General features: G+C 43.3%; 1 protein-coding gene across 2 annotated transcripts in view; it reads left to right on the forward strand.

Annotated features, from left to right (window-relative positions):
* The window catches only part of LOC112216014 (kelch domain-containing protein 8B-like), a 142,309-nt gene extending 121,332 nt beyond the window's left edge, over positions 1-20,977 (forward strand). The window contains exons 5-8 of one of the 2 annotated variants that reach the window (XR_002948269.2): positions 6,818-6,919; positions 17,611-17,865; positions 19,340-19,694; positions 20,120-20,977. Coding sequence is in view for 1 of the 2 variants with exons in the window: in XM_024375579.2 (XP_024231347.2) it covers positions 6,818-6,919; positions 17,611-17,813 (305 nt within the window). In the remaining variant the exon portion in view is untranslated. Of the gene's footprint in view, positions 1-6,817; positions 6,920-17,610; positions 18,742-19,339; positions 19,695-20,119 lie in introns of those variants that run through there. The other variant, XM_024375579.2, reaches the window with a different exon arrangement.
* Positions 20,978-27,011: the final 6,034 nt, after the last annotated feature.

The raw sequence follows: 27,011 nt of genomic DNA on the forward strand, positions 1-27,011 counted from the left end.
GTTTGTGTGTGTGAGAGTGGACCTGATTAACAGGCTATATTTATCCATCAGGCATATCGGAGGGAGGACCTGAGATTCAAACATGACTGTATAGATCGATGTGTATTTTTAATGAGGGCCTGGCTGTACTGTATGCCATCATGAATACACTCCTGTCAGTCAGTCGATGGAGCAGACAATCTGGAGAATGGATGGCACAAAGGAGACCAACGTGGACCTCAATGCCATATCGCCCACCGTATGTCACAAAGTACTGTTCTGCTCAGTAATAGGCTTCATTTTCACATCTCGAACAAGATAGGGATCCTTTTCCCATAATTCCTCTGACAGCACATTCTGCTCCCCCAGACACTCAGTGAATGGAACCACATGGAGGGATTGCATTTACTAGGCTATATATTTTCCTTTCCACTCCCGGCCGCTTGATGTCATTGGAAATGTAGTGGAGAGGAATATTGCATCCTCCCGTTGGGGAGATGTCAGAGTATGTGGCAGGAGATGCTGCGGTGGGTAAGAGAGAGAGAGGTAGGCTGTGGGTTATTGAGCGAGGTGATTGGAGTCAGAAGTGGTAGTGTGTGAAAGAGAGAGAGGATTGATTCTGGGCTTTAAATAAACACACGGCTTCTATATTCCAGCTGGGGCACTGTTCTCTGCCTAACTCACCTGTCAGTCAACACGCTGTGTGTGTGTGTGTGTGTGTTTGTATATACAGTGGGGCAAAAAAGTATTTAGTCAGCCACCATTTGTGCAAGTTCTCCCACTTAAAAAGATGAGAGGCCTGTAATTTTCATCATAGGTACACTTCAACTATGACAGACAAAATGAAAAAAAAAAAAAATCCAGAAAATCACATTGTAGGATTTTTTAATGAATTTATTTGCAAATTATGGTGGAAAATAAGTATTTGGTCAATAATGAAAGTTTATCTCAATACTTTGTTATATACCCTTTCTTGGCAATGACAGAGGTCAAACGTTTTCTGTAAGTCTTCACAAGGTTTTCACACACTGTTGCTGGTATTTTGGCCCATTCCTTCATGCAGATCTCCTCTAGAGCAGTGATGTTTTGGGGCTGTTGCTGGGCAAGACAGACTTTCAACTCCCTCCAAAGATTTTCTATGGGATTGAGATCTGGAGACTGGCTAGGCCACTCCTGGACCTTGAAATGCTCCTTACGAAGCCACTCCTTCGTTGACCGGGCGGTGTGTTTGGGATCATTGTCATGCTGAAAGACCCAGCCACGTTTCATCTTCAATGCCCTTGCTGATGGAAGGAGGTTTTCACTCAAAATCTCACGATACATGGCCCCATTCATTCTTTCCTTTACACGGATCAGTCGTCCTGGTCCCTTTGCAGAAAAGCATGATATTTCCACCCCCATGCTTCACAGTAGGTATGGTGTTCTTTGGATGCAACTCAGCATTCTTTGTCCTCCAAACACGACGAGTTGAGTTACTACCAAAAAGTTATATTTTGGTTTCATCTGACCATATGACATTCTCCCAATCTTCTTCTGGATCATCCAAATGCTCTCTAGCAAACTTCAGACGGGCCTGGACATGTACTGGCTTAAGCAGGGGGACACGTCTGGCACTGCAGAATTTGAGTCCCTGGCGGCGTAGTGTGTTACTGATGGTAGGCTTTGTTACTTTGGTTCCAGCTCTCTGCAGGTCATTCACTAGGTCCCCCCGTGTGGTTCTGGGATTTTTGCTCACCGTTCTTGTGATCATTTTGACCCCATGGGGTGAGATCTTGCATGGAGCCCCAGATCGAGGGAGATTATCAGTTGTCTTGTATGTCTTCCATTTCCTAATAATTGCTCCCACAGTTGATTTCTTCAAACCAAGCTGCTTACCTATTGCAGATTCAGTCTTCCCAGCCTGGTGCAGGTCTACAATTTTGTTTCTGGTGTCCTTTGACAGCTTTTTGGTCTTGGCCATAGTGGAGTTTGGAGTGTGACTGTTTGAGGTTGTGGACAGGTGTCTTTTATACTGATAACAAGTTCGAACAGGTGCCATTAATACAGGTAACGAGTGGAGGACAGAGGAGCCTCTTAAAGAAGAAGTTACAGGTCTGTGAGAGCCAGAAATCTTGCTTGTTTGTAGGTGACCAAATACTCATTTTCCACCATAATTTGCAAATAAATTCATTAAAATCCAACAATGTGATTTTCTGGATTTTTTTTCTAAATTTGTCTGTCATAGTTGAAGTGTACCTATGATGAAAATTACAGGCCTCTCTCATCTTTTTAAGTGGGAGAACTTGCACAATTGGTGGCTGACTAAACACTTTTTTGCCCCACTGTGTGTGTGTGTGTGTGTGTGTGTGTGTGTGTGTGTGTGTGTGTGTGTGTGTGTTATTTTTATATATATATATATATACACACACACACAGTGGGGCAAAAAAGTATTTATATATATATATATAAAGGCAACAACACACCAGAAATAAAGTCTCAGGGCTTAAGATTGTCAAACCAACAAGGAGCCTGTACTTGATTGAATTAGAACCTCAAACCATCAATGTGTGTCAGTAAGTTTTAAACAGAGACCGAGTCCACTGGCAGATAGTTCCAGTATGTCCTTGGCCAGCCTCTGTGCTGTAGCTATCATCCTATACATCATAACAGTAGAGCGGCAGACAAATCTTCTAAGAGAGCCCTGGGCACAGAAACACTGTGTGGGAGAAGAAATGGCCATGGCAATTTATCTGCAGATAGCAGGGGAAGTTGTGCCTGCTTCCTAAACTGCCTCACTTTTTTCCCTCTGTCTATTTTTACATGTTATCTCGCCTCCATTTGCCTGTGCTGAAAAACCAATCTGTTCCAATAAGCTTATCTATTATTGAGGCTCTGGCCCCTCTGCTTCTCCCCCTCTGTGGCGGAAATTGCTCTGGCCACTCTGTGACTGCCCTCTTCCATTAGACTGTACAGCCAGTGTGTGCGTGCGCACTAGAGACGTGATGGATCCAACCAAGAGAAGGTGAAGGTTGTAGATAGTGTGCACTACTGGTCAAAAGTTTATTTTCAGTTTCATCTCAAGGTTTCAGTTTCATGTCTTCACTACTATTCTACAATGTAGAAAATAGTCAAAATGAAGAAACCCTAGAATGAGTAGGTGTTCTAAAACTTTTGACCGGTAGCGTGTTTATATATACGTGTGTGTGCGTTTGTGTGTTCATGCGTGTGTCTTTCTCTGCATGTGGCAATTTCTCCCTCCCTAAAAAAACGCTGAGTGTAACATAACATTAGGAACACCTGCCCTTTCCATGACATAGACAGGCGTCCACATACTTTTGGTGATGTATTGTAGACTGAGCAGGTGAATCCAGGTGAAGCTATGATCCCTTATTGATGTCACTTGTTAAATCCACATCAGTCAGTGTAGATGAAGGGGAGGAAAGAGGTTAAAGAAGGATTTTAAAGACTTGAGACAATTGAGACATGGATTGTGTATGTGCGCTATTCAGAGGGTGAATGGGAAAGACAAAAGATTTAAGTGCCTTTGAACATGTTATGGTAGTCGGTGCCAGGCGCACCGGTTTGACTGTGTCAAGAACTGCAACGCTGCTGGGTTTTTCACGCCCAGCAGTTTCCCGTGTGTATCAAGAATGGTCCACCACATAAAGGACATCCATCCAACTTGACACAAATGTGGGAAGCGTTGGAGTCAACATGGGCCAGCATCCCTGTGGAATGTTTTTGACACATTGTCGAGTCCACGGCCTGACGAACTGAGGCTGTTCTGAGGGCAACGGGGTGCAACTCAATTTTAGGAAGGTGTTCCTAATGTTTTGTACACTCAGTGCATATTTCTCCTTCTCTCTTCCTCCCTCATCAATGCGACCCATGGTCTCTCTCTTGTTATCTACCTCCTCCCTTATTCCTACCCTCCTCGCTCCCTACCTTAGTATCATCCTTTATTGACCTCCTAGTTGTTTTTGTTGGCTACTCCTCCAAGTGCTGAAGGCTCATTAAGAGTGTTCAATTATTTTTGGAGAACGCAAATTCGCAACAACAGTGTCTGTTCTACACTCACAGGGTGTGCTTTGGAGCAAATGGCTTTAGAGGGAAAGAATCTGAACTGTACATTCTGGGATATAATAAATAATAACATTAGTGACACATTTTCTGTCTATTATTCCAAACCCAGTGTTTTTGTATAATTATATCACTTTTTTTTATGACAGTTATGATTGGGCTGCATACACTCAGGTAACAGTCATTTGAGTTGTCTGGACCTTGGAGTGTTCTGGTCTCTCACATACAGAGAGCTTGATTTGTCACATAGAGAGGTGTTGGGTTTTCTCTTTGCCTCCTATTGTGAGCTGCTGAGCTATCAGGGAAAGTTCAGGAGTTGCCTGAGGTCACAGGCTTTGCTGCTGTGACTAAACCACTGAAGTAAATGGTGTCTCATCCACCTGAACAGTGCTGTCCTCTCCCTGACTGGACAGACCTGGCACGGAGAGAAGATGGAGCGCTTGAAGTCAGGCTTTTAGCCGGCAGTGCAGGAGAGAGGAGGAAAAGGGGAGGGTGGAGAGGGAATGAGGGCACGCTGTCCCAAATTTAGAAAATGTAATCTGCTGTGGGGCAGACATGTCGCCAGACGTAGCCAGAGCAGAGTGCACCTGGGACGGCCTCTTTGCGCTGAGTGATTCATGGAGCTCCCCCATGCTTAGCATAGGCAGCCTCCCTATCTATAGTATCGTTTGTCTTCATCTACATTATCTACCTGAAAGAGAGGGAGAGATAAGAGAGGAAGGGAAAATAAAATGGGGCAGAGAGTGAGAAATGGAGAGAACGAGGATAGAGAGAGAGGAAAGGAAAGGAAGAGCTAGACTGGGGCAGAGGGAGGAAAGATTTTGGGGCAAATAGAGAGGGTATGGCATTTTAAGTGAGTGTCAGGGAATGATGGAAACACTGAGGTGGTGAGTAAGACCCAGGCAGAGTAGAGGGCAAGGAGAGCGGGTTAGAGAGGAGAGAAAGACATAAAACAGATATAGATTTAGAGGAGCGGTGCTGTTTTCCCCCACACTGTAAATAGGTCAACCATCTGCGTTGTAATAGATACAGTGCCTTGCGAAAGTATTCGGCCCCCTTGAACTTTGCGACCTTTTGCCACATTTCAGGCTTCAAACATAAAGATATAAAACTGTATTTTTTTTGTGAAGAATCAACAACAAGTGGGACACAATCATGAAGTGGAACGACATTTATTGGATATTTCAAACTTTTTTAACAAATCAAAAACGGAAAAATTGGGCGTGCAAAATTATTCAGCCCCTTTACTTTCAGTGCAGCACACTCCCTCCAGAAGTTCAGTGAGGATCTCTGAATGATCCAATGTTGACCAAATGACTAATGATGATAAATACAATCCACCTGTGTGTAATCAAGTCTCCGTATAAATGCACCTGCACTGTGATAGTCTCAGAGGTCCGTTAAACGCGCAGAGAGCATCATGAAGATCAAGGAACACACCAGGCAGGTCCGAGATACTGTTGTGAAGAAGTTTAATGCCGGATTTGGATACAAAAAGATTTCCCAAACTTTAAACATCCCAAGGAGCACTGTGCAAGCGATAATATTGAAATGGAAGGAGTATCAGACCACTGCAAATCTACCAAGACCTGGCCGTCCCTCTAAACTTTCAGCTCATACAAGGAGAAGACTGATCAGAGATGCAGCCAAGAGGCCCATGATCACTCTGGATGAACTGCAGAGATCTACAGCTGAGGTGGGAGACTCTATCCATAGGACAACAATCAGTCGTATATTGCACAAATCTGGCCTTTATGGAAGAGTGGCAAGAAGAAAGCCATTTCTTAAAGATATCCATAAAAAGTGTCGTTTAAAGTTTGCCACAAGCCACCTGGGAGACACACCAAACATGTGGAAGAAGGTGCTCTGGTCAGATGAAACCAATATTGAACTTTTTGGCAACAATGCAAAACGTTATGTTTGGCGTAAAAGCAACACAGCTCATCACCCTGAACACACCATCCCCACTGTCAAACATGGTGGTGGCAGCATCATGGTTTGGGCCTGCTTTTCTTCAGCAGGGACAGGGAAGATGGTTAAAATTGATGGGAAGATGGATGGAGCCAAATACAGGACCATTCTGAAAGAACCTGATGGAGTCTGCAAAAGACCTGAGACTGGGACGGAGATTTGTCTTCCAACAAGACAATGATCCAAAACCTAAAGCAAAATCTACAATGGAATGGTTCAAAAATAAACATATCCAGGTGTTAGAATGGCCAAGTCAAAGTCCAGACCTGAATCCAATCGAGAATCTGTGGAAAGAACTGAAAACTGCTGTTCACAAATGCTTTCCATCCAACCTCACTGAGCTTGAGCTGTTTTGCAAGGAGGAATGGGAAAAAATTTCAGTCTCTCGATGTGCAAAATTGATAGAGACATACCCCAAGCGACTTACAGCTGTAATCGCAGCAAAAGGTGGCGCTACAAAGTATTAACTTAAGGGGGCTGAATAATTTTGTACGTCCAATTTTTCAGTTTTTGATTTGTTAAAAAAGTTTGAAATATCCAATAAATATCGTTCCACTTCATGATTGTGTCCCACTTGCTGTTGATTCTTCACAAAAAAATACAGTTTTATATCTTTATGTTTGAAGCCTGAAATGTGGCAAAAGGTCGCAAAGTTCAAGGGGGCCGAATACTTTCGCAAGGCACTGTATGTATGTTGGATACATGTAGTTAATGATGCTTGGAAAGGAATTTTGGAATATTTATGTCAAACAGTGTTTGATGTTAGTCTCCTCTCTGACCTTTGTCCTCTGACCCCTGTGTGTTGCAGGTATCTGGATCAAACCAACCCGAACCTCCAGGATGAGGGTTAAGAGAGCAGACTTTGTGGCCGGATGTCTCGGTGGAAGGGTCATCGTTGCTGGTGGACTAGGTGAGCACTTTACTGCCCAAATGGATGCTTGGGTTGCAAAATACCCCAGAACCAATAAACTACTTGACCCTGACAGATAACAACACCACTTACAGCACTAACAACAACAAGGTCAGGTCCTAACACTAAAACAACCTCAAGGTCTAGTTCATGTGAACAAAACACCTGCGCATTAATCTTAGTAACACAGTGTGACAGTCACACCATGAGAAGTAATCATGTTAATTTAGGCAAATGAAGTTCCCATTGCTTTCTAATTTTCCCCTTGATTGAATTGCATCATAAATATACTGTGAAAAAAACCCAATGAATCATGTTTAGAATGAGTAATCAGAGGGTTAGGGTTTCCTCCACTGCGTGATTGTAAGCAGTTTACAGTTATAGCCATGGCTCAGTAGGATATAGAGCAGAGTTTACCTCATAATGAGACAGTGTGGGAATTCATTCTGTTCTCTGTCTTTGTACACATTCTGTGTAATTTGGTTAATGTATTTGTTCATTTGGGTCTCCATGTCACAGCTTAAGGAGACAATAAAGCGAGCTTAGAATCTGTCATAAGAACTGCTCCCACTGTCTCTGTGCAAGAGGTAGAGAGGGAGGGACATTGAGTTTGAGTGAGAGATGTAGAGAGAGGAAAGACACAGGGAAGAGAGGACGTAGAGAGAGAGAATACAGTTTGAGCAGGGGGGGTGGGCTGGTACAGAGAGACTGGAGGAGAGAACGAATTAGGAAATGTTACACTCAGAAATGTCAACAGTCTGGGCATGATCATTTTAATCCAAGAAGGATCTTTTTGGATTCTGATTCACATATGTTATATGGCATATTTCCCTTCCTCTGACTTTTGTCAAAAGCTGGTAAATGAGGGATCTGCTCTTAGTTTAACAGCCAGCTGGGAGAATTGTCTCTGTCTTTTGAGGCTGGATGAAGCACCTATTTATTATTCATAGTGTTGGATGTGTGGAAGCCAAAGGGCTGCTTTTCAGGGTGACATCAGATTGCCATTGAAAAGCTGGAGCCTCCTCCTCCATCTCTGTATTCTCTCTTCATCTATCTCCCAAACAATTCTGAGTATCTTCACTTTTTCTCTCAAATGTTTTAATTTCTCTCTTGACCTCCCCTCACTGTCACTCTCTCCCCTTATCACATATAGAAGACACATTGATATATGTATGAATATTATCATTAGAGAATATTTGAATTAACTTTGAAGAGATGGCTGTGTGAAGGTGGATGATATGCAATTATGTGCACAGCCCAATAGAATGTCACTCGTGTACACACACACACACATCCTAACAAATCCTAAGAGGTCTAATGATTTAAATGTCTTTTGGTCATTTCAGGGATTTGCTTATTTCAGGCGTGATATTTAGTCACCGAAGCTTAACCCTCTTTAGCTGCTTTTAGGTCGGTGACCTCACATTTCTTTGTGCCATTGTCCAGTTCTGTCCTAAAATCTATTGCAGGCAAGTGGTCCTAATGGGCCTAATCCCCTTCTGCTAGAACCCCCATGCTGCTGAGGCCAATCCAAATAGGGTGGTAGGTAGCCTAGCGATGAAGAGTGTTGGGCCAGCAACTGAAAGGTTGCTGGTTTGAATCCCTGAGCCGACTAGGTGAAAAATCTGTCGATATGCCCTTGAGAAAGGCACTTAACCCTAATTGCTCCTGTAAGTCACTGGATAAGAGCGTCTGCTAAAAGACTAAAATGAGAAATTTTTTCAAAATGATCTTGGTCCATTTGACACAGAACAGAATACGTGGTCAAATCCAATTTAGTAAAAACATCCCCCTCGGGAAAACAAACATCTAGTAGCAGAGAGGGGGAGATATAGGTTAGGTGTTAGGAAATCAAAGGCGTGACAGGAAGCTTTGAGCCCCGAGAAGAGCGGAGGAGCGGTCCTTCCCGCACAGCGCTATGGCGGAGTGTGTTCCTGTGAAGATAAAAAAGGAGCAGGTCTGAGCAGTACTCTGATTACCATGAAAAGACGATTGAGCTCGGCACTTTGTTCTCCCCAGAAATTATGAGAACAACAGTAGCCTAACCCCCACCGACCAGTCCATATCATCTGTAGCTCATTGAGTGTCTCCATGGAAACCAGAAAAACTTAGCAGCAGCTGGTGGCGTATAATGACACGGATATGAGCCCAAATCCTGAAGCTTGAGGAGAGAACTCACTTTGACTGACCCTCCTAAAGATATGAGATATTGCTGTGTGTGTGGTGGAGGGAGAATAAGATGTCTGATTGTGGAGGATATACACTAAGTGTAACAAACATTGAGAACAACTGCTTTTTCCATGACATAGACTGACCAGGTGAAAGCTATGATCCCTTATTAATGTCACCAGTTGAAAAAGTAGGTGGATGAAAATATTAATTGATTGGTTGGCTGATAGGATAAGATACACTGAACATGTGAAAGTTGTGAACGGTTCAAGAATTACAATTATTGTTGGTTGTTATTATATGGTAATTTATGCACATTTTAAGTCTCTACAGTGGCAAGAAAAAGTATGTGAACCCTGCATAAATTGGTCATAATCTTTCTTCATCTAGGCCACAACAATAGACAAACACAGTCTGCTTAAACTAATAACACACAAACAATTATACGTTTCATGTTTTTATTGAACATGCCGTGTAAACATTCATAGTGCAGGGTGGGAAAAGTATGTGAACCCTTGGATTTAATAACTGGTTGACCCTCCTTTGGCAGTAATAACCTCAACCAAACGCTTTCTGTAAGTTGCGGATCAGACCCGCACAACGGTCAGGAGGAATTTTTGGAACATTTCTCTTTATAAAACTGTTTCAATTCAGAAAAATTGAACTGCACTGTTGAGGTCATGCCACAGCATCTCAATCGGGTTAATGTCAGGACTCTGACTGGGCCACTCCGGAAGGCATATTTTCTTCTGTTGAAGCCAATCTGTTTTTAATTTACTTCTGTGTTTTGGGTCGTTGTCCTGTTGCATCACCCAACATCTGAGCTTCAATTGGCGGACAGATAGCCTGACATTCTCCTGCAAAATGTCTTGATAAATTGGGAATTCATTTTTGTGATGATAGAGAGCTGTCCAGGCCCTGAGGCAGCAAAGCAGCCCCAAACCATGATACTCTCTCCACCATACTTTGCAGTTGGGATGAGGTTTTGATGTTGGTGTGCTGTTTTGTGCCTTTTTTTCTCCACACGTAGTGTTGTATGTTCCTTCCAAACTGTAGTTTCATCTGTCCACAGAATATTTTGCCAGATGCGCTGTGGAACATCCAGTTGCATTTTTGCAAACTTTAGACGTGTAGCAATGTTTTTTTTGGACAGCAGTGGCTTCTTCCGTGTTGTCCTCCCATGAACACCATTCTTGTTTAGTGTTTTACGTATCGTAGACTCGTCAAAAGAGATGTTAGCATGTTCCAGAGATTTCTGTAAGTCTTTAGCTGACACTCTAGGATTCTTCTTAACCTCATTGAGCATTCTGCGCTGTGCTCTTGCAGTCTTTGCGGGACGGCCACTCCTAGGGGGATTAGCGACAGTGCTGAACTTTCTCCATTTATTGACAGTTTGTCTTACCGTGGACTGATGAACATCAAGGGTTTTAGAGATACTTTTGTAGCCCTTTCCAGCTTTATGCAAATCAACAATTCTTAATATTTTGTTCAAGGCACGGTTCACGTCAGCCAAGTTTTCTTGTGAATAACAAACTCAAATGTTGTGTTTTTTTATAGGACAAGGCAGCTCTAACCAACATCTCCAATCTGGTCTCATTGATTGGACTCCAGGTTAGCTGACTCCTGACTCCAATTAGCTTTTGGAGAAGTTATTAGCCTAGAGGTTCACATACTTTCCCAACCTACACTGTGACTGTTTAAATGATGCATTCAATATAATATAGAAAAATACAATCATTTGTGTGTCATTAGTTTAAGCACACTATGCTTGTCTATTGTTGTGACGTAGATGAAGATCAGATCAAATTTGATGACCAATTTTGCAGAAATCCTGGTAATTCCAAAGGGTTCACATACTTTTTCTTGCCACTGTATAATGTACATTTCAGACCAAAGCCAGACCAGAGCTAGTGCGAACCCGAGCTTATTAACTACGCCCAGGACCAGAGCTGGACTAGAGCTAGTGCAGACCAGATCAGTAGTTGTGTTGCAGGTTCTTTGGGCCCTACAGTATGGATGTGGTCAGTTGTTGTGGTCAGTATTTGTGCTGTTGTGGTCCCAAGATGTGTGATTCAATAGTTTTGTGGTCAGTAGTTTTGTGGTTTGATCAGTAGTTTTGGTAGGTACTTGTGTGGTTCAGTAGTTGTAGTTGTGTGGTCAGTAGCTGTGGTCAGTAGTTGTGTGGTTGTGGTCATTCGTTTTGTGGTTCAGTAGATGTTTGGTCAGTAGTTGTGGTCAGTATTTTTGGTAGGTCGGTGTTTAGTTCAGTTGTTGTGGTTTTGTGGTTGAGGTCAGTAGTTGTGGTCGGTCTTTGTGTTCAGTGTCTAAACCACGATAGTTGCGTGTGAGAACTGAAATAAGTGTGATGAGAAGTGATCGGGTGAAATAGGAAGTGAGTGAAGGGAGACCTCTTCGCTCGATCCAATTAGAGCAGCAGGATCAACGTACAGTCCACCCTTCTCTTTACAGACAGGCAAAATAGCCAGTTATTTAGAGCACGGTCCACGATCCTGAGAAGGACAGTATTAGAAATCTTCCCTGTATTGTTCCAGGTCGCCCAAACCGGGGTAGCATTAGAAATCTTTCCTGTATTGTTCCAGGTCGCCCAGACCGGGGTAGCATTAGAAATCTTTCCTGTATTGTTCCAGGTCGCCCAGACCGGGGTAGCATTAGAAATCTTTCCTGTATTGTTCCAGGTCGCCCAGACCGGGGTAGCATTAGAAATCTTCCCTGTATTGTTCCAGGTCGTCCAGACCTGGGAAGCATTAGAAATCTTCTCTGTATCGTTCCAGGTCAGTTATTTTGGTAGATAACGCTCCTTATTAGCTGAAATTGTATTTTTTTCAAAGCCATTTTATCTGTCGCGCAAGCTGTTCGGTTCGAAATAGATTCACAAATCATGTAGCTATGGAAGGCCTGCTCCCTCCATGGCTAAAGCCAGTGTGAGAAACATGCTAACAAACGTGTGTGTGCTATGAAGCTAAATCAATACTACACTCTGACCCAGAACTCTTCTTTGCTAGATTCATTATAGCGTTGTTTTGACTGTCCATGAGAATCCAAATAGGTCAGATCAGGTTTGCAATGAATAACTTCAATCAGACCCCCTCTCACCCGTAGAGGGGGAAGGAAAGAACTAGTAGGGATTAACAAATCACTTCCTGTTGTAAATCAAGGGAGAAGATCCAGGCCTGCGCTCTCCAGATTCACCAAAGGAATGTGCTTTGTCTCAACAGACCTTTTTCCCGCTGAAACTCTAACACGTTCAAAAGCATATACTGGAACAATGTTTCTAGTATAGAATGTGGGGAATGGTCAGAGGTGATCTATAGAACACTCATGTTATTTGTGACCCGTTTCAGGAAATGGCGTATGTCGTGGGTCACGACTTCACAGGAGAGCCGTTTGAACATAAACTAGATTCTTTCAAATCTAAATGTGTTTTTTTGCCATGTGCCTTAATAACAAACTTTTATGCCATCTGTAAATACAAATAAAATTGTTAAATTACAAGCCTAGTTGGTTTAGCCACAGTTAAAGCCAGCAACCTTCCCATTAGCCATGATTGGCTGAGATAATGAGTGGCCTGGACATGCTGAGAGAAGAGTTTGGATTGGTCTGCCATATAGCATGCTTCTGTCTATTTGAGCTGGTCAGTATGTGTAGGTAATCCTGTCTAACACAGCTTTTTTAATGTATCGTGTAGTAAAACAGCATAAGTGTTGCGCTCCACTTTCTGGAGGAATGAGTTTTGAAATCAGTGGAATTCGAGTGTGGTAGCTAAGGAGATGGAAAAAACACCTGTCTCCGGATTACATCTTCAAACTAAAGGCAACCATGGCATCCGATAGGAGACGCATCCATCCATGATGTATATGGGTAAGATAGTCTAGCAAGCTACATTTTCAGATATTACACGTTTTTAATTTAGAAATTCAGTCTTTTCCTTTCAAGTTAAAGTGTACTGTTAGCTAGCTAGCTAACGTTAACTGGCTGGCTCGCTAGCTAATGTTACATGTTTGATCTTATTATTTGTATCTCAGAGCCATTTTCTTGGCTAGCTATAGCCTAATGTTAGCTAGCTAACATTGAACCTGGTTGGATAGCTGGTTGGATAGCAGATTCATGCAGGGTACTAACATCATGAGTTGGGATTATGGTTTATTGTCTACCTAGCTAGCGTTGTGAGCGCACATCGCCCAGTGTGTGCTCTGAGAGCGAAACGCTCTGAATTTACAAACGGACAATCTGACAGCACAGTTGCACAAACCAACGCTCTGGGTAAGAAAACAGCCTAACCAGCTTTGCTAGGGTGAGTAATGTTCAGCTGTTCTCTCATTTGTGTTTGGAAGTAGCTAGCAAGTTAACTTGGGTGATTGATTGCTATTGTTAGTACAGAATGCTCGGATGGTTCTTCCCTCAGCATGTTGCACCTGGCCATCTTCTACATTCTCCTCCGGTAGGTCCTCCTCAGCCTCCTCAGGTAGCTTGTCTCCTTGTCTACTGCCAGGATATGAGAGGTGTTGTATGCTCTCTCTTCTGTGTCTGTGGGTTTAAAAGGGGGTCATAAGGTACCCACTACAGGCATATCCATTGTCACCAAGACAATTGATATTTGTCACCTACTAGGCCCCTTGTTCCAGCATTGCACACAGACGACTATTGTCCAAAAGATTCTGCTGTCATGGGTGGATCCTGGCCATCTAGCTACGATGTTGGTGGGCTGACCTTTGTCATAACAGACAGCCTGCACGTTGATGGAGTGGTAACCTTTCTGATTATGGAATAGTTCTCCATTCCAGGGTTGGGATTAGGAATGTGTGCATAGTCTATTGTCCCCTAGTACACCTGGGAATCTAGCTCTCCTGTAAAATCCAGCTGCTGTTTCCTCTGTAGGCTTGAACCTTATGTACTGATTCTTCAGACTGGCAATAGCACTGGACCCTGACTACAATCCTGCAGACGGTTGACTTGTGGAGTCCAAAAAGGTCCCCATCCACCATCTGGAAACATCCAGTTGCGTAGAACCATTGAGCAATAGGCTTAAAATGAATCTAGGTTTAAAGTGAAAACTAAATTTAGATGAGAGGAATGATTTAATTTAACTAGGAATAATTTAAAACTAGGTTTAAAATTTGGTCCAACAAGATTAATAGATAAAATTTGATTTAACCCAGTTTAAGAGTTAATTCATCTTGGTGCAACCCACCCTTAGAGTTTAATTCGGGAGATGGTAACTCTTTAAAGAACCGCTCTCGTGGTGCCCCAGATCCTAATTAGTTCATTGTTACATGATTAATATAATTGTGTCACAATTAAACATAGTTAATTAGGGAAATACCAGTCTTCAGATTAATGTTAAAGTCAAATCACGACAGTGTTGTTAAACAAAGCAAGGAAAGTGAACTTCAAAACATGATGTAGTTTTATTGGAATTTGCTGTTGTTGGTAAGTAATGAATCTGCTAGCTTCTGACAAGACGTATTTTTCCCTTTGACACATACCAACAAACGGGTGTGATTATTCTACAGTGGCCCCTGCAGCGTACGTGCAAACTGGTGTGATTAGAACGCTTATTTAGAATGTCCAGTTTCAATTGACGCAACAGTCAGCATTTGAGATGGCTACTGCTTTTTTCACAGAAACATTTTGCACAAACACAGTCCTTCCAAAGTTATGTCCTGAATGTGACCAGTGTATTTTGGGATGCAGTTTTCAGACATTCCTAGAAGTAGAGACAACATAACACAATCATCCAAACTGGAAAATGTAGGCTACATTTGTCCTAGCGCTAACTGAGGAAAGACTGATGTAACACAAGCAGTCATATTTAGCTAACTCTTGGTTGACAGAAACCACAATATGAATTAGCTAATAGAAATTACTATTTACAATTCATCACATCACAGGCGAGCTCACCATTTATCAAAATAATTGAGTAAAGCACTTTCTAAAAATCTAAATTAATCAGACGATGGGTAATTTGTGCACGCCACTTTTTATTTTGTTTTTCGTCAACCAAAGATACGTTTGGTCTGTTTGCGGTATGCATGTTGAAAGGGGTGTGTCGTCTACGATCATTCACTTCATTCACTTCCGGAAGTTTACTTGAAAGATGAGTGAAACGTCATTCACTTAATTAAGTTATAACATCTTTGGTCTGACGGATGTTTACATGACACCCAAAATGCATTGTATAATGTCAGCAACATGGTGCCACACATAGCTGGCAGATGGCTTAGCATTAGCTCATCATAATCAGTACAACCTTAAAAAACAAATATCATTACACATCATTACAATCTATGCAAGAATTAGAATGCATGATTTGTCACCAGAACTTGAAAACGCGAATAAAACAGTGAATACACAATGCTCCATACATACATACATACATACGATATGCTACAGTAGAAACGACCACACGGTTTACAGAAAATAAGGGACTGATTGGAATGCACACATGTCCAAAGTTGTTATTATTTGTAAGGGAAACAACAATGAAGGCAATGCGAGCGCCAGCCAGAAAATGTGCCTCAGTTCGTGCTAGACTGCGCAAATGTCTGCATACTTGATCTGGGGAAACACTGGAGAGGTGCTTGTCTGGTTCAATCAAGCCTCAAGTTGTCCTCAACAGTGAAATGGTCTACTTCTATGTGAATTAATTAGGAGGCGGAACACACATGGTGAAAAGGTTAATGAAAGCAGTTGATGGGTTACTAAAACAGCTCTACCTCTTGATTGGTAGAAGCTATTCCTGTTCTGTTTTCAGATTTGAAAATTAGAGGAAGATTTCATATGCTCTAAGTTTGTCTGACTTGTTGGGGATAGTGGTCAAAATGGCAGTTGTTTTTAAAAGGTTACAGAAAATGTTGATGCGGTTACTAAACCAGCTGTAACGTTGGATCAGTAACAGATCATTCTGAGGTCCTGAGGCCCATTGTTGTGTTGAATAGAATATGAAGTAATTAAGCATACTATCTATATACAGGGTCAGTTCCAGTACCATATTTACCATGTGCAGGGATACTGGAGTGATAGAGGTAGATATGTAAGGTGACTAGGCATCAGGATATATGATAAACGGAGTAGCACCAGCGTATATGATGATTGTATGTGAGTGGGTGTATGTGTTTAGTCAGTATAAATGTATGTGCATATTACTGCGTGTGTGTGAGAGCAAATTATGTTTGAATATTGTTGTCCATCAATACTTCCCAACCAAATTTACTGAGCATGAGCAATTTTGACAAAAACAATGGCGATATGTTGCCCTAAGAGTCACAAGTATTTACAGCTGTAATTGCTGCCAAAGGTGCTTCCACTAAATATTAACTCTTGGGGTATGAAGACATATTGTTTTTAATTCTTTATTCATTTAGAAAATGTTATGTACTTTTTCTTTCACTTTGATAGTGGAGAAGGCTGTATAGATCTGTTGGGGGAAATTCTAATGTAATCCCATTTTAGATGACATTTTAAGGCATCGAAATGTGACAACTGTTCAAGGGGTGTGTAGACTTTCACTAGGCACTGTATGTGCTTTGTTTTATTTAGTTCAAGTTTTAATTTGCTTCTTCCAAGCTACATGTTTTTTTTACAGACTACAGTCTACTCCCCCAGCCATCTGGATGGATGCAACATGCTGCATAATTCCACCTGTGGCTCAGAGACTGAGAGGCAGATCCCATTGCTAAACTAGACAGACGGACCCCCCAGTTCAAGACGACAACACAGCTATCCCCCGGGGCCCTAGTCTTAGACACGTTTGTCTTATCATCAATTTCTGTCTTATCATTCAGTATATAACCTTACTGGAGGGTGGAATTAAAAATGCCTTTATTTAGAATAGCACTTTACCTGCCTATTTATTTTTTTAAAGTTTTTGTGTGTAATCCCGGAATTGTGTTTGTGTGTGTGCTCATGTGTGACAGAGTGAAATAGGTTGAGTGTGTTTCACATTGTTCAACAGTAGGTAGTATAGTTGTGTTAGTTTGATCATGTGTGTATGTCAGAGGACCAAGCTCTACATGTTAGACCTTCCATGTATCCCATTCCAGCCATTACAATGAAACGGTGCTCCTATAGCTCCTTCTCTGGTGTGTGTGTGAGAGAGAGAGAGTGATGAACAGGTCTGCCTGTCTCCTGTGGTGTGTGCGCGTCAATGTGACATTTGGGGGGTGGTGCAGCAGTCCTGGCCCCAGACAGGTCAGAGTGATGGAGTAGCTTGGAGGCACACTAATGATGTGGGTGTGAGGGGGATACACACCGGACATGCTTTTGTGCTCCTCTATTACGCCAGGCACTGACTAACACAGAGCTATTTGTGAAGCTTCAATCCTGTGTTCTACTGCTCTCTCTCTAATGTTAGCTCAACTGTAAAATATTGACGGTCACATTTTCATGTTAAGAAGGGAATAGCTGTTCTTTTTCAGGGAAGATCCATCTGTGTCCTTTATTTTAGGGGGCAAACAATTTGTAAATTGGTGTTCATGATCTCATCGGTGTGTGTGTCTGTCCAGGTAACCAGCCGTCGCCCCTATCGTCGGTTGAGAGCTACAATCCTGTGAAGCGGAGTTGGGAGTACGCTGCCCCCATGCCCAGTCCCCGCTGCTCCTGTTCACCCCTGCAGACCCCCAACATGCTGTTTCTCATCGGGGGCGTGGCCCAGGGACCCAGCAACGCCGTGGAGGCTCTTTGTCTCAGAGAGACTGTGACAGTGTGACGCACACAGAGACAGACAAAGGACTCAATGCAAGCAAATTCAATGTGTGCAGGTGATGGACACTCATACAGACATTGTTTTTGCCTTTGAACCTTGCAGTTGGTGGGCAGGATCAAGGACAGTGACCCTGACACCTGTTTCTTTCAATGGAGAAACAAATACTTTTCTACATCTTAGAGGCATAAGAGGAGTCAAATAAATAAGCAAAAAACAACACCACAGACGCATACACACACTACACAAAAGACGCCTTTGAACAGTACAGCATTTTTCTGGAAAAAAGCAGGGTACTTTTCTGGAAACTAAAGGAACTACGGGCCATATCTGTTTCACTACAACAGTCAGGCTGCATTGGCTTGTTAAAACACTTTACTTTTTTAAAGGTGATAGAAGAGAGTTTAGGATATAACATTGGGGTATTTGTCTGTGTTTTGGTACCTTCACAGCCAGGTGTGTGTGAATATAGCACAGCTATACACATGATGTTCAAATCCCACACACCATGAATACCACCTCTAGAATGGCCAGGCCAATCCCTGCACTGTAGCATCCAGAGACAAGAGTGCTTTGGCACTAAGCAACATTTCCCTTTTTAAGAGAAAAATATACGTCTATATTTTACCTCGAGCTTTGCAATGAACGACAGATGAAAGGCAAAGGAACTGAAGGCAGGACAAAGTGTATGCTCAGAAAGTGTGTTTATTTCAGATAATCCTTAGGTGGCGGCTTAAAAAGAGAGCAACAGAAAGAGAGAGCGAAAGAGAGGGAAATTGGGAAGTGTGTTTTTAAATAGAAAATCGTAAATGGAAACTTCACCGCTAGACAATATTTGGGAACTGGAAAAACTCCCCTGCATAATTATGAGTGATGAGAGGTGTTTCAGACATAATTATGAGTGATGAGAGGTGTTTCAGACATAATTATGAGTGATGAGAGATGTTTCAGACATAATTATGAGTGATGAGAGGTGTTTCAGACATAATTATGAGTGATGAGAGGTGTTTCAGACATAATTATGAGTGATGAGAGGTGTTTCAGACATAATTATGCACCATAGCAGTATTTTGTTTTATTTTTACGCCGGGAGAGTTCAACCAATGACATTATTGTTTGATTGAGCCTACTGTCTGATCTAAAAATGAACGGAGTCATGTTTTGTAGCAATTATTGTGGCCTTTGTGTTTTGCTAATTACACATACATGCTAGCAGCGAGTAGATATGGTTGGCCTTGTTCAATAGAGCCATTGGACTGGTCTCAACGATGTTCCTATCTGCCACGACATTGCAGGATACCTAGGCTGACTAATTTTCCCTGGCTTTGTAAAGACTACAGCCTGACAGGAGCCCTACTTTGCTTTTCAAAATGGCGCCGGTACTAGTTTCTACACGTTAATGGGAGCTATGTTACCATGCACTGTCTATCCAAGATGGCTAAATAATTACAATGGCTGCTTCTGAAAATTCCGCTTTCCAAGAAGAGCTTGACGACTAAAGTTTTTTGACGTTCTTTTACATACTAACACAGGGACATACTGCCCTATTCATTTGAGCCGGAATACACTGAAGCCGAGTTGAGACAGCGAGAACAAGAATTGCGAGACCAGCAAGCAACGATGGGGAGACACGGTCAGACTCCTACTGGTGGCACCTATGCGGGTGCTGTCCAGCCATGCCAGCAGAAGAAGAACGTCTGTGCTGCAACAAATTCTCTTGCTGGAGGAGGTCACTGCAGACTCCATGGATCATGTGTATGTGACAGACCATTGAAGGTTCGACTCACATATGGATTTTGGTGTGCCTGAGACGTTCTTCAGAAACTTCAAGATCAACTGGCGGAGGCAGCCTAGACCAGCTGGACCAGGAGGGCAAATGACAAACAAGTAAGTTATTTTGCTGTCGGTAGCTAGCTAAGTTCTCTTTTCACATGAGGCAGTATTTTTCAGTATCGTATAATTTTGTGATCGTTGTCCTGCACAGTATAGTTTTGTGATCGATTCGGCCATAACAGGGCTTGCTAATACCACAAGCCAAGTTAAGCTAACTAGCTCTGTTTGCTATACCCAAAATGTACTGTAGCCTAATGTAGCTCGCTAGATAGCTAACGTTCGCTAGTTAGCCTAGCTAGCCTCAGTAGCTAGCTAGCTAGCCTCAGTAGCTAGCGAGCTAGCCTCAGTAGCTAGCGAGCTAGCTAATGTGCGCCTGTGAGATGTGAAATATTCTGCATCGTGCTGCTTCAGTAGGAATACAGACAGTACACAACAATTGCCCATGAAAGTCTAATAGTGTTTTTGTCATTCTCTTACAGACAATTTGTTTGTTCTACATGGGAGAAGCTAGGCAGAGGGCACTGAATCCCCTTGCCTGCATGTGTTGTTGGAGCCATATTAGCAATTTATCCCTCACACAGCAGACAGTTTGTTAGATACACTCTCCTCTTGAGTCAGCAACTTCTTTGTAAAGTCCATAACAACAATCTCCCCTTGTATCAAAGTGAACACCTCACTGCACCTCCTAAACAGGCCATATGCAAGTATTCCCATTGTAGAACTGTAGTATTTATTATAGGTGTTAGTAGTATATTTTTCGTCTACTGTATAAATGTCATACAGTACATTGCCATAACTGTTCCTGCATACTGCTGTGTAAACTCACCTTGGTCTCCAGAGCAATTAAACTTTGTCTGGAATAAAAGCCATGTCTACTTATTTGCCACATTGACAGACTATTCTATTGTTTTATTAAAACATGTTTAATTCTAAACAAATAATAGTTGAAATGATGCAGCAACTCCCTGCATCATTTTTTTTAGCAGTGAGATTATAGCTAGTTACTTCCAAATACATGTAATGAATATCATAATGAATCGATCCAGAAGTCAACACTTTATTGGTTTCTGATGCAGCTGGAATCATTTAGTCACTTGTCAGTACTCATGTAAAACATATTATATGAAACATTTGATCAAACTCCATTATATACATAAACTCAGCAAAAAAATCAACGGCCCTTTTCAGGACCCTGTCTTTCAAAGATAATTTGTAAAAATCAGAATAACTTCACAGATCTTCATTGTATAGGTTTAAAAACACTACTTGCCATGCTTGTTCAATGAAGCATAAACAATTAATGAACATGCACCTATGGAACAGTCGTTAAGACACTAACAGCTTACAGACGGTAGGCAATTAAGGTCACAGTTATGAAAATTGAAAACTTAGGACACTAAAGAGGCCTTTCTACTGACCTTTCTACTGAAAAACACCAAAAGAAAGATGCCCAGGGTCCCTGCTCATCTGTGTGAACGTGCCTTAGGCATGCTGCAAGGAGGCATGAAGACTGCAGATGTGGCCGGGGCAATAAATTGCAATGTCCCTACTGTGAGACACCGCTACAGGGAGACAGGACAGACAGCTGATTATCCTCGCAGTGGCAGACCACGTGTAACACCTGCACAGGATCGGTACATCCGAACATCACACCTGCGGGACAGGTACAGGATGGTGGCAGGTAGCCTAGTGGTTAGCGTGTTGGGCCAGTAACCGAAAGGTTTCTAGATCTAATCCCCAAGCTGACAAGGTAAAAAAAAAATCTGTCGTTCTGCCCCTGAACAAGGCAGTTAACCCACTGTTCCTAGGCCGTCATTGTAAATAAGAATTTGTTCTTAACTGACTTGCCTAGGTAAAAAAGGTTAAATAAAAAATGGCAACAACTACCTGATTTATTCCAGGAACGCACAATCCCTCCATAGGTGCTCAGACTGTCCGCAATTGGCTAAGAGAGACTGGATTGAGGGCTTGTAGGCCCATTGTAAGGCAGGTCCTCACCAGACATCATCGGCAACAACGTCGCCTATGGGCACAAACCCAGACAGGACTGGCAAAAAGTGCTCTTTGCTGACGAGTCGCAATTTTGTCTCACCGGGAATGACTTTTGGATGTGCGTTTATCGTCGAAGGAATGAGCGTTACACCCAAGCCTGTACTCTGGAGCGGGATCGATTTGGAGGGTTCATCATGGTCTGGGGCAGTGTGTCGCAGCATCATTGGACTGAGCTTGTTGTCATTGCAGGCAATCTCAACGCTGTGAGTTACAGGGAAGACATCCTCCTCCCTCATGTGGTACCCTTCCTGCAGGCTCATCCTGACATGACCCTCCAGCATGACAATGCCACCAGCCATACTGCTCGTTCTGTGTGTGACTTCCTGCAAGACAGGAATGTCAGGGTTCTTCCATGGCCAGCGAAGAGCCCGGATCTCAATCCCATTGAGCATGTCTGGGACCTGTTGGATTGGAGGGTGAGGGCCATTCCCCCCCAGAAATGTCTGGTAACTTGCAAGTGCCTTGGTGGAAGAGTGGGGTAACAACACACAGCATGAACTGGCAAATCTGGTGCAGTCCATGAGGAGGAGATGCACTGCAGTACTTAATGCAGCTGGTGGCCACACCAGATACTGACTGTTACTTTTGATTGTGCCCCCCTTTGTTCAGGGACACATTTTTCCATTTCTGTTAGTCACATGTCTGTGGAACTTGTTCAGTTTGTCTCAGTTGTTGAATCTTGTCATGTTCATACACATTTACACATGTTAAGTTGCTGAAAATAAGCACAGTTAGTGAGAGGATTTGTCTTTTTTTGCTGAGTTTATCTACTGTACAAGAGCTAGCAATATCTATATCACAATGCAGTTGTGAGCATACTAGGCATTCTATATTATACTCAACATCACTCTAACTGAATATGGATGTTGTGTTGGTTGAATGTTCCAGGCAGGGTCCTGAATGTTCTTAATCTGGTAAACCTTGTTGGGCAATGGCAGCTGGTCTGACAGAACATCATGAGCTCTTGCCAGACCCGTGCAGTCTTTTCCTCTTCCGAGTCAGAGGAAGTTGAGCTTAAGCATGTTCACGGCTGAAAGCTCTCATCCAATGGGTCTACAGGATCTGTACTACTAAAGCTGGTGTCAAGATCATCAGCAGCAGGATGAGTCTTTAGAACACACACTAGTCAGTGATTAGCCAACATTTCACTACTTTGTCCCCATCAATACACACTCGAACAAGGTACTATATCCCCCTCATGTTAATAGATAATGTATACTAACTGTCACACACAATACACACCCCCAACAGACACCAGTCAGTCACCCACACCATCCCCGCCTTACTAATAACTCATGTTTTTCTCCAATTTAGACTTCAAGTTTTGCATAAACAATCAACTAAGTCTCCATAATACAGAGAGAAGTTGTTGCCTACTTATAAACAAACCAACTATGACAACTAGACACAGACCATGTTTATCCCAAGCTCCAGTTAATTTTTTTGCTCATGGAGTCATGGAAGGAAAAGGTGACTTACACTAGTACCTGGTGCTGAGCTTGATGTTGATGCCGCTACATATGTTGAACGGGAACACAAAGGCTAGTCATGTTAGCCTCTGCGGTAGTTAGCTTGCTAATGTAGCGTTAGCTTGCAAAGTAACAAATCACATCGCCATATACATAGCAGCTGGCTAATTACATTGATTTGCTTTGGGAAATCTAGCCAGCATATTATGAAAGCTAGCTAGCTAGAAACAAATGTAGTTCGCTAGCTACTGTATCTAAGTTAGCTACGCTACCTCTGCTTGACTTCTTTAGTAAGGTAACCAATGCAATGTTACCCCATCATACTGTTCTTGCTTGTTGTTTGCACCTCCAGGTACTGAGCACCACACCATGGCAGAACTTTACAGTTGTTGACACAAAAATAAATAGTTATTCTCAAGCTGATGTTCTATGACCGAGTGGCTTGTTCAGTGAGTAACATTAGCTACCTGCTGACACCCATCCTCAACTGGATCCACCTCGACAGGGGTGGTAGTACGTTCTGATATGAATTTGCTATGAATTCTGGATATTGGGGTTTGCTTACAACCAGGAAATGTAGATTGCCTGTTTCTTCTGGTGAGATGCAGAAACCCTCGCTTTTGCATGTAGTGAGGAAGTAAACATTTTTTTAATGACACATTATGTTAATAACATATACATTTTATTTGATTTATATAACCTTTATTTAACTAGGCAAGTCAGTTAAGAACCAATTCTTATTTACAATGACGGCCTACCCCGGGCCAAACCCGGACGACGCTGGGCCAATTGTGCGTCGCCCTTCGGGACTCCCAATGGACATATACAGTGAAAGAGCAGTGGTAAAATTTCCCTTTAATAGAAAGACCGTGCTGCATTTTCCTGAGCCCTTCTGTAAAAATACCTTCCTTGTTCAGCCTTCTCAAGGACCAGATAAGAAATAGAGAGAGCAGGAGTGGTTTTAGAGCTAGTATTAGAGGACAGAGGGTGGAGTTCACATTTGCTTGTCCTAAAAATGTATTTTTGGTATGTATTTTATTGATACACGTTTATTGATACACATGATACACTTTCCTTGGCCACCTATGTACAACCCCACATTTTATGGATCATGAGTTATTTTATTTTATTTAGGATGTCGTCCTAACCTAAGCTGGCTCAACTGTCTCCTACACCTGTTCAGGCTGTGGCTTCTGCTCTCTCTGGTTGTCTTATTGACTTTTATTTATTCAGTGTAGCACAATCGAGACCAGGGTCTCTTTACCAATGATGCCCTGAGTACAAAATGTTTCTCACAAATAGGAACAAAAATTAACATTACAATAAAAGAATCACCTGGTTCATGACTTTATTCATTTATGTGTTTTTCAGCTTCTCCTGTTGCACAGACCTTTGATGTGCTAAATTACGGGCTGGAGGGCTGGGGCTGTAGCTGGTAAGGAGGGCCCGGTCTGTGACTGGCTAGGAGGGCTGTGGCTGGTTAGTAGGGCTGGGGCTGTGGCTGGTTAGTAGGGCTGGGGCTGTGGCTGGTTAGGAGGGCTGGGGCTGTGGCTGGTTAGTAGGGCTGGGGCTGTGGCTGGTAAGGAGGGCCCGGTCTGTGACTGGCTAGGAGGGCTGTGGCTGGTTAGTGGGGCTGTGGTTGGTTAGTAGGGCTGGGGCTGTGGCTGTGGCTGGTAAGGAGGGCCCGGTCTGTGACTGGCTAGGAGGGCTGTGGCTGGTTAGTAGGGCTGGGGCTGTGGCTGGTAAGGAGGGCCCGGTCTGTGACTGGCTAGGAGGGCTGGGGCTGGTAAGGAGAGCTGGGGCTGTGACTGGGGCTGGTAGGAGGGCCCGGTCTGTGACTGGCTAGGAGCGCTGTGGCTGGTTAGTAGGGCTGGGGCTGGCTGGTAGGGGCCCGGTCTGTGACTGGCTAGGAGGGCCTGGTCTGTGACTGGCTAGGAGGGCCCGGTCTGTGACTGGCTAGGAGGGCCCGGTCTGTCACTGGCTAGGAGGGCCCGGTCTGTGACTGGCTAGGAGGGCCCGGTCTGTGACTGGCTAGGAGGGCCCGGTCTGTGACTGGCTAGGAGGGCCCGGTCTGTGACTGGCTAGGAGGGCCCGGTCTGTGACTGGCTAGGAGGGCCCGGTCTGTGACTGGCTAGGAGGGCCCGGTCTGTGACTGGCTAGGAGGGCCCGGTCTGTGACTGGCTAGGAGGGCCCGGTCTGTGACTGGCTAGGAGGGCTGGGGCTGTGGCTGGTTAGTAGGGCTGGCTGTGGCTGGTTAGTAGGGCTGTGGCTGGTTAGTAGGGCTGGGGCTGTGGCTGGTTAGTATGGCTGGGGCTGTGGCTGGTAAGGAGGGCCCGGTCTGTGACTGGCTAGGAGGGCTGTGGCTGTGGCTGGTAAGGAGGGCCCGGTCTGTGACTGGCTAGGAGGGCTGTGGCTGGTTAGTGGGGCTCTGGTTGGTTAGTAGGGCTGGGGCTGTGGCTGGTAAGGAGGGCCCGGTCTGTGACTGGCTAGGAGGGCTGTGGCTGGTTAGTAGGGCTGGGGCTGTGGCTGGTAAGGAGGGCCCGGTCTGTGACTGGCTAGGAGGGCTGGGCCTGTGGCTAGTTAGGGGGTGACTCAGCAGGGTTAGTGACACAACCATACAATTATGGGTATAACACATTTGTATATACGTAAATATATTTTAATCAGTGGAGAGAATGCTGTATTCATTAGCAGTTTGTAGGGGGCCCATGGTCTCCTCTGCAGAAAATAAACCCTGGTTTCTTAGCTCTTGAGTACAGTTCAGTTTAGACAGTGCTCACACACCCTCAAGGCATTCTATGGGGCTTCTCTGTCCTTCTGAATATCATTTCCGAGGTAAAAATCCATTTTCAGATGTGCTCCACTGGCGCTGACGAGAGACATATGACTCAACAGTGTAAACTGTTTACTCTAGTTCTGTACTGTAATCACATCGCTGCTAGTTTTGTAGAGCATTCAGTACATTTACTCTTCCCATTTGCTTTCTTTGTAGTACTGATCTCCTTAAGCAGTCTATTAGGCTCAGTCAGGTTTTATAACATGTCTCTCTGCCTTCTCTTCATGGGATAAAATAGTGTATGATGAGTCCATACACTACATATTTCCGAACATACTTAAATTTGATTGATAGAAATCATTTCAGAACTGTGTCTTATTTTCACCATCAAAGCCTCTGTTTTTGTGCGGTTCACTGACCATGTGGTGTCCAGGCAACCGTCACTGTGTCACACCCGCGAGTAGCATTACTGTGTTATAGTGAGTCAAGTATTGTTGCTTTTCCTTCCAAAAGAAATGAGTATTTAAATAATTTATGTTATCTCTGTTGTTTTATCCCCACAATGCTTCTCCTACAGATGTTTATTTGTGTTGTGTGTGTTGAGCTGTACAGAGTCAGGTTTGTGGTGGTGTTACCCTGTCGTGTTGACACAGGCCTGTTATCTCTCTATGATGCTGTGCTGTGACGTGTTTCCATGGTGCGTAACCACGGTGATGGTGTTAGCTGATGATCTCTGACTGTATCAAGTGCACTGTGTGTCTGTGTGTCTTGACTCCTGTCTCAACGAGGGAGGCTACAATATGTGTCTGAATATCACAGAGGGGTTCAAATGGGAACGAAAGCCTGTCACAATTCTTTTAATTTCAGGTTGATGTTTGAAGCCATGAAGCCAGATGAGTTTGCTTAGGTTATACACACACACTAACTGTGTCACAGCACATCCACATCTGGAGAAGGAGATTCCTATACATGGTACAGTATGGATGAGGAGAGGAACAGCTGTGCCAATATGAAGTCTGTTTCTGAACCTCAATTCTCCTGAAAACCAATACAAATACTCCAAATCCTAATAGG

This window comes from Oncorhynchus tshawytscha, linkage group LG16 (genome assembly GCF_018296145.1).
Source record: "Oncorhynchus tshawytscha isolate Ot180627B linkage group LG16, Otsh_v2.0, whole genome shotgun sequence".
NCBI lineage: Eukaryota > Metazoa > Chordata > Actinopteri > Salmoniformes > Salmonidae > Oncorhynchus > Oncorhynchus tshawytscha.